The sequence below is a fragment of the Siniperca chuatsi genome, linkage group LG14, assembly GCF_020085105.1.
Source record: "Siniperca chuatsi isolate FFG_IHB_CAS linkage group LG14, ASM2008510v1, whole genome shotgun sequence".
Classification (NCBI taxonomy): Eukaryota; Metazoa; Chordata; class Actinopteri; order Centrarchiformes; family Sinipercidae; genus Siniperca; species Siniperca chuatsi.
The window spans coordinates 6,584,103-6,594,808 of record NC_058055.1 but is presented as its reverse complement, the minus strand read 5'-3'; the positions used below and the strand labels follow the sequence as shown (position 1 = coordinate 6,594,808).

Sequence of the window (10,706 nt, the reverse complement as noted above, 5' to 3'; positions counted from 1 at the left end):
GAATCTGAAATATATTATTTTAAATGGACTGCGATTATCTCTCATAAAAAAAAAGAGTCTGCAGCTATGCTAGAAGTTCTGTGAGACTAGTTAGGCAGAGTGGTGCTTTGAGCTAAATGCTAACATCAGCATGCAAACATGCTCACAATGACAATGCTAACATGCTGATGTTTAACAGGTATAATGTTTAACATGTTTACCGTCTCGTCTTAGTTTTGTGTGTTAGCAGCTTATTTGAAATTTTGACCTGATGACGGCGCTTGCGGAAAAGTCAGTTGTTACATCCTGAAGGGGACATGAATCCATCCAATAGTTGTTCAGTCAAAACCACAAATGTCAAGTTCATGGTGGCGCTAGATGAAAAGTCAGGGGATCAACAAAGACAGTAGAGTAGTTGTCCTCTGGGGACCATGAATGTATGAACAAAATTTAATGGCAATCCACCAAATAGTTGTTGAGAAATTTCAGTCTGAACCAAAGTGGTGGGCTGAACGGCCAACAAACGGACCGACAGACTGACGTAGCATGGCTAATAAAGATGAGCGCTCAGTTACTTCTAGATGGCAGACATGTGGCTCCATTAAGGAATATACAACAAGGACAGTTTTAGTCCAAATGCAGCACACGTCTGAGAGTTAATGGGATAGTTTCCTAATTTTTTTTGACTATATTCAAGGCCTTGATTACTTTGGAATTGGTAATGTCAGGCTGAAACAAACTGGACCAATAACAGGTGAAGACAGTTATACTGTTCTTAACATTGTCATTGACACATTTTCGCATTACATTTCCATGCAGGTAAGTCAACTGAAATAACAAAGCAAACTCTGTCTTTGAGCACAATGAATACATTTCATCAAACCAGGAATGACTGTGCTGAAACACTGGGAATTGATGTCAATCAAGAGCTACAATTTGACTCGTTTACATCTTCAATCACTGAGGGAGAACTAATTATTGAACAGCTGGTGAGTGCTAATTGGTTGAAAGGCAATCAACACTCTCACATATGATTGGAGGGTCTAAAGGTCTAAAGGTGTTGTCACCATCCAATCCTGAGCTGTCGCTAAGGAGAAAAAAAAGCACACCACCTGTTCTCCGGTGCTCCTCAGAGCTTCAGTCCACACACCCACTAAAGATATCAGAGCTTTTGTCAATCTAGTTAATCTTTTATGATCAAAAATGATATATCACTGTTTCATGAGTCTGCGGTGGCAATGTTAGACACGGCGTTAGAGTTTGCTTTAAAGATGGTCATTAGATTTGGAACATTAAACATAATTAAAGGGATGGTTAACATTCAAAATGAAGCAAGACTTATTGCAGTTTCCACAGCTAGTAAAATGTAAAGTTTAATATGCATGGAGAAAAGCCTTGCTAATGCACATGATAATTGAGGTAAGGGTGATTTGTGTTGTGCTTGTGCCATAGTGAAATTAATCTTGGTGAGAATAATTTATTGTTGCCAAATCCTGGAGTGTGACCCGCTCTGGTCTCCAGCTGTTACTGTTGTTTCACTTTAATCAGCGTTGGACTTTGTTCCACATTCCTGCTGTAGTAACATATCAGCAGGCCTTATCAATAAACACAGAGTAATGGGGCAAATCAGGGCTGTAGTGGTAATTATTAAAGATGGGAAACTTATACTAAATAAACTAAATAACATTTAGAGGATTTTTTTTACCAGTTATAAACAAGAAGTTACAGGAACTTACAACCATGAGTATAACCTTGTCAAAAGACCTCTCTGACTTGTCTTAAGTTACCATCACCAGTTATCAGCATCAGTGTTGAACTCTTTTAGAAGTGAGGGGATGTGTACTGTATGTAGCACTACATTGTACACAAAGCATGCTTTCTCTTTGTTTTTGATTTACAGCTGGTAGTTCATGATTTCATCCCCAAAAAACACAACGGAAACAGAGCCAGTGGTTGGAATGATACAGTGGGGATCCCAAAATGCATCTTTAATATCTATTTATTTAATATTCTTAATTTCTGTCAAATTTTGCTGTTTGTTTGTTTCAGCAGTAAAAGGACTAGAACATTTCCAGAGAATTGGCACACATGTTGTGTGGTATTTTAGGTCCATCTGAGTTCTGCACAGATTTTATATGAAAACAGAGCTGAATGAAACATACAGTATATGCACATACAGTAAATGCCAATAGGATGAGCCAAAAACATGGGAACATCTTAACCCACCCATGTATCAACACTAAACCTATGGAAACTGTAATGATGTTATGGTATCAACCCCCTTCAGACGGTAAGTGAAGCATTTTGTCCTAAAATGAGATATCAACTACAGGCTTTTTTCATAGAAGACATTTTAGGAAAAGTACAGGTGTCAATAATATGTTTAATGGTGGCTGTCTTGGTTTCAGGGTGCTGGTATTGTGCATGATGACGCACTGTTACAACTTACTGTGACACATTGTTAATGTTATTAGTAACACCTGTGCTTTTCCTACTATGACAAGTCAAAATGCTGGCTGTGAAAACAGCCTATTAAAAAAAGAACATGCAGTAATGATTGACTGTACAAAATTAAAGCTTACAGTGATATTTATGTTGCAGACAAAATCATGCACTTTCAGACTCCACAGACTGGACTGTAGAGAAACAGAAGCCTCCTTAGTTGACCATTTTTCTTTAAGTAAATACATAGTTATGCTGCTCTCATAACATGTGTTGCCTGGGAATACAGAGAATGTCCACTACATTAAAAAAGAATTTAGTTTTTTTTTTCCACATTTGTTGAAATTTCAAGAACCTCTTTGGAAAAGCCAGCTCTCTTCAGTCTGTCAGCCTGAGTGCAGGGAGGATGTAGAGATCTGAGAAGAGTCCAATCAGCTGCCTGGTAGCAAACAGCTCTTCACACGAGGCACTTCCCTGGTTTAAGGACTGGAGAGCTGCTGGATTGATGGGGATTGGCATGAATAATTTAGGCCTGCATTAAAGTGGAAGGAAATGGTGACTCATGGAAGAGGAAAAGTTGAAATGCTAAGTGGTTTAGAGAGTGCTGCCTCTTCTTAAGGCAGTGGCTGCATGGCTTCTGTGAATAGTAGAACTATAGCAGAGCTTCCACTAAGCTTGCTGTGTAGCAGATACAAGTACTGAATACATATGGCACTGCATATATATATTGAATATAATGTTCAGCAAATAGACGTCTGTTTTGGCAGATGTTTAAAACTCTCACACTCACCATGCACATTGACACACTATTTGTGTGTGTGTATTATACAGTGAAATGTTGTAGAAATGTCTGAGATCAAGCTAATGACAGCTGATAAGCAGCCTGTTAGTCACTACAGGTCTGAGACCATAGGGGGAAAAAGCACCATGTCCGCTATCTACCCTGTGTAACTATACAACATGCTGGAGGCTCAGTGCATAGCAGAGCGCTCTATAAATAGCTCTCCCCTGCAGCTTTGGAGTCAAGAGTAGAGTTAGTATGTGCATTAGTGGGCCGGCACGCAACATGAATGACTGGAAGTTGACAGGGAGGAAGAAAAAGAAGTGATGAAAACCACCAGCCATTCAGAATGACACCAGTTGTGCTGCTACATCTTTCATTTCATCCTGCATCGACTGATGATTAACTGGAGGGAGTTAAGCATTAACAAAAATTCATGCAGTGTTAGCCACATACATGCAGCTGTGCAGTGTATTGATTACAACGGGGACCTCAGCTGATGCGGTTTGAAAACAAAAATACCTTACCTTGTTTTTGATTTACTGAAATTACAACGTTCAGGCACATGACTTTAGAATTCCCACAGTTCAGATTGGCACACAAATCCAAATCTGTTTCTCAAGTTTCTGATAAAATCACGTGAATATCTAACGAAAGGGGATATAAGAACTGAATCCGTGCTTATACCATTTTGAGTTATGTAACTCTTGTTAAGGCATCATGGCAGTGATGAAAACCAGAGTTCCTGTAGCGTGTCAGCCATGCTTAAGCGTGAAACTAGAAAAAAGCAGATACAGTACATTCATAACTACACCAGTCATGCTATTATCCTAAAGCCACAAGTATACCAAATTTTAAGTGGTTTAACCAAATAAAAGTCATATATATAGTATTTGCTTTATCTGCTTTATCAGCTACATACTATATGCTCAACACTGGGCTGTCAAATTTATGCTTACATTTTCTGCACTTTTTATTACTGATATGTGGAAGTTGATAAGTTGATGAGAAATGTGAATTTTACATGGAAGTATTATCTGCTGTAACAATTAAACATTTTTGGCTCCAGCTTCTCAAATGAAAAGACTTGCTTACTCTTCGCTGTCATATCACTATAAAATGAGTAACTTAATTTATTTTTCAGCATTTTAAAGAGATTTATGATTGATTAATCCACAAGACTAAGAATCTACAGTCACTCTAGCAGCTCTGTGAGGCTGTACTAAAGCACAGTTGTCTTTTGAGCTAAATGCTAATGTCAGTATGCTAACATGCTTACATTCACAATGCAAACATGCTGATGTTTAGCAGGTGTAATGTTTACCATGTTCACCATCTTAGTTTATCTTGTTAGCATGTCAATGTTAGCACTAGACAGCTAAGGCTGATGGGAATGTCATTAGTTTTGCAGGTATTTGAGGTATTTCACAGCAGTCTATCCAATGGTTGTCAAGATATTTCAACCTCATTGTTGCAATAGAGGAAAATTCAAGGGATCACCAAAGTCAATAGGCTATTCTCTGGGGACCATAAATGTCTGTACAAAATTTCATGTTAATCCATCCAGCAGTTGTTGAGATATTACAGTCTGGACAAAAGTGGGGGGCTGTCAGACAGACCGACAGACTGCCATATAAAAGAGCAAAGCCAATACTGTGGCTAAAAAGTATCAATAATTAATAAGGAATCAAATAATTAGTGATTGTACCCACAGTATCACACGCACACATTTTGGCTCCAGTAGACTCTCTGGTATTTTCAATCCCCTACTAGCATACATGCCGTGTGCAATTGTTTTAAATGACCTTGCTCAGTCACAGTAGAGAGCAAATCTCCATCAATTATGTATATATCTTGGCATGAATAATTCATCAGAGACATCCTGTATGATGGAATTATGCAATTTTGGGCATTATGACACATTTCAGTGCACACACACATAGCAGAAATGGCCCTGTTTCTCTGTACATATGACACCCATCTCATACATCAACATCAAGTTTTTCTCCACTTCATAAAGTACAGACCCAGCCCAGTTGTCCACATATCAGGGGCAATGTCAGTGTCAGGATGTACTTCTACACTGATGGAGTCCTGTCTGCTGAAGGTCACTAGGATACATTTTATAATTTAATATAATATTATGGGTTGTATGTAATGGATATTACCATATTAACTCCTTTTTAGTGTTGATTTTATACTGATTGGCCTGACGGAGGTGGGGTGGGGTTAAGTAATGTTTGAGACACTGTTGTTACAATTTTTATGAAACATCGTGCATTATGGCACTGTCAGGCGGCCTGTTAGGGGCGCTATTCTTGTTTGTCATGGGCTGCCTGCATCACTCATGGGGGCTGACATGTTTTACTTGCTCCCTTTTGCATGGATGATCATCAGATGAATAATTGAGCATAAGATACCACAACAAGAATCTTAGCATTTCCATTGAGTTATTATCTTCCTGTTTCCAGACTTATAACACACACAGCTCACAGTAGCTGCTTCAGGACGCCACTAACATGAAGAGAAAAACTTCTGATGTCATGTTTGCAGCATGCAAATACAAATACAGTTTGTAACTTAAAAAAAGAAAGAGTCTCGGTATGTTGTTTGTTCTTTATTCTGTGTTTGCATGACTGAATTGTTTTTTTCCAACGGCAATTACAGATACAACCCGTCTATTTCCAGTCCAGGGAGACCACAGTGTGATTGCTAACAGGCATTGTTCTGCACTTGTGGTGGTGTGTGTGCTCTCCTGGGACCTTGGTTCTTTAATTTACAAGATCACTGCTACTACAGTCTGCTTTATTGTAGTCTTTAGTGTGTCTGTAGAGGCAGCGTGAAGGAGATTTACTTAATAGAAATGAGAAAGGTGTATGTGGGTGTAAGTGAGGGAGAAACAAAAAGAAAGCTGTGAGCGGGGCTAAGCAGAGATTTCCCACATTCTGATGAAGAGTGTAATTACAGCAGAAAGAGCTGGCATATGGCACTGGTGCAGATGTGTTTACACAGTGCGCTCAACTGGGGTCGGCTCATTACCAGAGACGGAGGAGAGAGAGAAGAGCAAGCGCAATCCCTTCTTCTTCTCTCTCTGGCGTGTGAACAAGCCTGCTTTAGGAATAGCGATAAGCTGCTTCCTCACCTTTCTAGAAGCAAGTTAGTAGAAATAAAGTGCTTGTTTGAATGTGTGTGTGTGTGTGTGTGTGTAGGAGACACTGCGTTGCTTTTCTTCCTACTTCTTCACCACGCCACCCTTGTCCACGTTGACAGGTATCGTGGTCTCTGAGGACTCGATGGCCTGTATGATCAAAGGAGCCTCCACGGTCAGCACCCCCTCAGGAGACAGGGAGGAGGTCACCTTCTCAATGTTAGCTGATGAGGGGAGGCTGGAGGCGAGCAATAAAGCACAATTAGATCGTGAGTCTAACAAATCCCTCCAGTGCATTTACAAAGAGCTCCAGTGTTGATGAGAAAAGCATCACTGCCAGTACTTAATCAAAGACTGACTGAAACATTAATGCCTGAGTCACCCTTGATGGAGTAAAATCAGATCCAAGACCAGCTCAGTTTGTCTTCTCACTGTGTTTTTGTGGCCCCTGGATGGCAGCAGAGTCCTATGAAGCTAAAAACTCAGACAGAGGCGGGATGAACGCTAGGAGGTGGAGGCTGCTGCTACTGCTGCTGCTGCTGCTTTTCAGAGCATGAAATTCAGCTATCAGCAGCAGCCAGCCCTCTACAGGCTGGACCAACCCAAAACTAAAGAGACTCACGGCAGCAAAGCCCCATTAAGAGAATCACAGGAATCTGAAGCCAGCCTGAGAAATGCATTTCCTCCATGAAAATTCACTGCAAAGCCACCATCAAACAGCCACAACAAACCCGTTTTAATATGACATCTGGTAGTTTTGAAGTGAGTTGTTGACATATTGCGTGGCCAGTAGCTTCCTTTCATCAACTGGACTACAGACTTGTAAAAAGTGATCAAGAACAAAACTTTTGGTAAAATCTTATTCTACACACTTATTCTTTCATAATTAATTAACTTTAAAACATTCAGCTACTTACGTGTATTTCCTGGTGAAAGTTCTGGACACAAAACCATGCTCGTCCTTCCGCTCCTCGTGCTTGCCTAAGGACACAGACAACATACTTTTATCTAAATGTGGCACTAATCTGAAAGATACACTCGCTTTAATAAATTCACTTTATAACTAAATGAATGTATTATGGTGCACCAATTCTGCAAGAAGACATCTTGCATGTATTTGTAAAATGAATATTAAATGGAAATAAAAGCAATAAGGGATACGGAAGCTGCTTAATGAACACAGCACTAGTAGAGGGAATAACTGCATGTTGTGGAACAGATGTGAGTACCCGTTTCAGACCGAATGCATGCTGACTTTGTAATCCATAATTTTATACCACTTATCCCCTACAATTCATATACATATTTAATTCAAATATTGCTTAGGCTCACCTCATGCACATGTAAACAATGGCAAGTGTGTGAACTATTATACCTTATAACTATTATTATAACTAGTGCCTAATATCTATAACTCGCTTTAAGGACCAGTGTGTAGGATTTAGTGGGATCTAGCGGTGAAGTTGCAGATTGCAACCAACTGAATACCGCTTGCCTTCCAAGCGTGTAGGAGAAACAGTGGGCGCAAAACTCGTGAAAAAAGCGAAAAAGGCCCGAGACTCTCCTGTGTTAATGCTCAATATGAGGGCAGCAGGCAAGTCACAGTGCCTGGCCACGAAATAATCAGGCCATTCCGGTCTTTGCTGTGCTAAGTTAGGCTAACCATCTCACTAGCTTCATATTAACTGCACAGTCGTGAGAGTAGTATCAATCTTCTTATCTAACTCACCAAGAAAGTGAATAAGCATTTTTCCCTAAATGTCATAACATGTTTATTTATCTAGTACTATACTGTACGTGTATTAGTAACACATAAAATTGCAAACAGTACAATGAGTGTGCTATTTTGAGTTTGTGGAGGCTTTGTGGTGGTATTTTTATCTTTTACAGCTCCTACCCTTGTAGCCACAGCCATACCAGCCATAGAAGACCCTCACTAGTCTTAATCAGGTCCTGTCGGTCTCTCATCACAGCGTTGAAACCTTGACCTTCATTCTGGCTTTAAATACATCATATTTGTTATGACAACAGGGCTGAAAAAGGATGCTGTCCTCAGGGAGCTGTCCCCTTTTCAACAGGACAACACTGCTAGTGTGAGTGTAGCTGGGCCAAGCATGCACTTTTTCAATTAGCACATGAAAGGTCATTAGTTCAGAGTGTGCATGAAAAGAACGCAGAAGAGGGCTGTGGCATAAAGAGGTTGCACTTTGGTGTGTATACAATACTCCTCACTAAAAGCGATGATATCATCTTTAAACATATCATCCTTGTTCTATGAGATACATGAGGTGACAAATTCCATTTGGAGCATGTGCTTTGTTTATCTATGCCCAGTCTCTCAGCAGTGAGACACTGGCTATAGTCAAGCTCTGGACCCTGGACCTGGACAAGATCCAGCAGTCCTTTTAAAGTAGCAGACTCACTGGGCAGTCACGGTTAAACCCCCTACTCTAAGAGCATGATTCTTTGTGAAATGGCAGACAGAGAGGCTGAAACCGACTAAGAGAAAAGAGAACTCAAGGCCTCAGAGAGCTAAGCTATTATATGATCCATTCCACACACATTTCTTCAGGTTTGCCCAGTTTGCTTTGGTCCTCCACAAGCAGGGCCGGACAATGAAAACATTTCATGGCAAGAAAAGAAACCGGCTGTGTAATAAAACGCTGCGTTCAAGTCGACTCCCACATGTTGAATTGTTTGTTGTTTTGGATCTCGCAGGCGTGCAGCCAAAAGCCCCCGCCCTCAGTGTATTGTCTCACGATATTATGTAACTCTGCAGCAATACATCTGCCTTATTGACCTAGCAAAAATATTTCCTGTCTTTTTATCTTTTGTCCTTTTTTAGCATTTTCTCTTGTAGAGGGAAGAGAAAAATCCTAAGTACACCAAGTGAGACATTCTGTTATCTGCCTGCCAGTTCATCTGTCCTGTATATGAGCACCTTTTTAAGTGTTATTACTTTGCTGTTAGATTGAGCGGTCCAATCAAAGACTGACTCTTCCTGACAGGAAATTACCTTCAACACCTCAGGTTTTTAGTTTTGAAAATACTGTGCTCCTTGAATCAGCATTGAATAGGTAACAGCACAGTACAAACAGGGGATCAGCGAAGGAGAAATGAGTGCTCACCAGTGATTTCCACCACACCGTCCTTGGTCTTCACCACCAGCTCCTCAGGTGAGAAGTGGTTGACATCCAGGGACACCTTCCAGCTGTCTTGGGTCTGCTTGATCTCTGACATTCCGCTGCTCACCTGGCGGGACAGGGCACGAGCCTGCTGTGCCATCATGGCGCCTGGGTACATCATGGGGGTGTGGGTCATCATGGGGGTGTGGGTCATCATGGAGCCCATGTCTGGGGCCAGGATGGAAGGCCGGATGTACCCCGGCCAGTGGGTGCTGGGGAATGTGGCGAAGTCCTCAGGAAGGGCCGGCATGCCGAAGGCCTGGTCGAAAATGCGGCTGTTCTGGTGCCAGTCCCGGAATGGGTCCCAGCTCGGGGTGCGGAGCAGGGTGAAAGGAATACGTCTCTCTGTCATGGCTGCTGTGTTTAGGCGGCAGAGGAGTGTCGCTGTAGCGGAGAGCTGCTGGCTGCAGATGAAGAGCCCTTTGGCCTCTTTGAAAGTGTTTTCCCAACGTGCTGTCTGCCTCTCAGCCAAGAGCTTTTATACACACTGACACCACCCCTGTCAACAGAGCCCTCCCTTCTGACCCAAGCCCCCCCTCCAGCTCACACCCCCAACATGTTTATGGAAAGGACTAGAATTTCTGTTTGTGGCAGACGTATCACTCGAATGGAATCCAACAGGAAGGCCCTCCCCAGCAGCAGCTGTCTAGTGCTGCCTCCCTCCTGATATGTGTAACCCCCCCCTCCCCGCGCTCTCTGGACGCCCTAAAGAGCCAGAAGAATCTGGAAGGTTGCTGGGAAGTCAACCAGGCCTGCTGAGCACATACACTCAGACTTAGATAAGACTAACATGCTATTCCTAACATGGCTCTAGTCCAGGAGCCAGGTCCAGCCCTCAGGATGTTTTCTGCTACCTGTTTTTCACTATTATTTCCTGTTAGCCTATACCTTGGACCATCACAAGCTGATAATGAGCACCCCCAACTCTGGGACATTTGGCCGCAAGGGGCCCAAAACACCTTTTTTGGGACATGTTTCTGGCGAAATGATGTAAATGCATATATTAAGGCACTACAATTGCATAAATAGTCATACAAGTATGAAGTATGAAGTCTGGCAGGGAGTATCCTGAAACAAAGGGGAAAGTAGCGAAATAAGATTCTGGGGCTTGCTGCCATTCTATTCAGAACATCCCCAAAAAGACAAATTCTCATCAAAAAGGATTATTTTC

General features: G+C 41.6%; 1 protein-coding gene across 1 annotated transcript; it reads right to left on the bottom strand.

Moving 5' to 3' along the window:
* Positions 1-5,806: 5,806 nt before the first annotated feature.
* Positions 5,807-9,998, bottom strand: hspb1 (heat shock protein, alpha-crystallin-related, 1). Its single transcript, XM_044222497.1, has 3 exons — positions 9,479-9,998; positions 7,268-7,331; positions 5,807-6,588 (listed from the first exon to the last, which is right to left on the bottom strand). The coding sequence occupies exons 1-3, from the start codon at positions 9,885-9,887 to the stop codon at positions 6,435-6,437; spliced, it is 627 nt and encodes a 208-aa protein (XP_044078432.1). The 5' UTR covers positions 9,888-9,998; the 3' UTR covers positions 5,807-6,434.
* Between the last annotated feature and the right edge of the window lie 708 nt (positions 9,999-10,706).

Bases quoted from the DNA above. Each gene is read 5' to 3' on its own strand.
- hspb1 (XM_044222497.1), bottom strand. From the start codon at position 9,887: ATGACAGAGAGACGTATTCCTTTCACCCTGCTCCGCACCCCGAGCTGG. The intron at 7,332-9,478 runs GTGAGCACTCAT...CTGTGTCCTTAG, and splicing joins CGGTGTGGTGGAAATCACTG to GCAAGCACGAGGAGCGGAAG. The intron at 6,589-7,267 runs GTAAGTAGCTGA...GCTCGCCTCCAG, and splicing joins ACTTTCACCAGGAAATACAC to CCTCCCCTCATCAGCTAACA.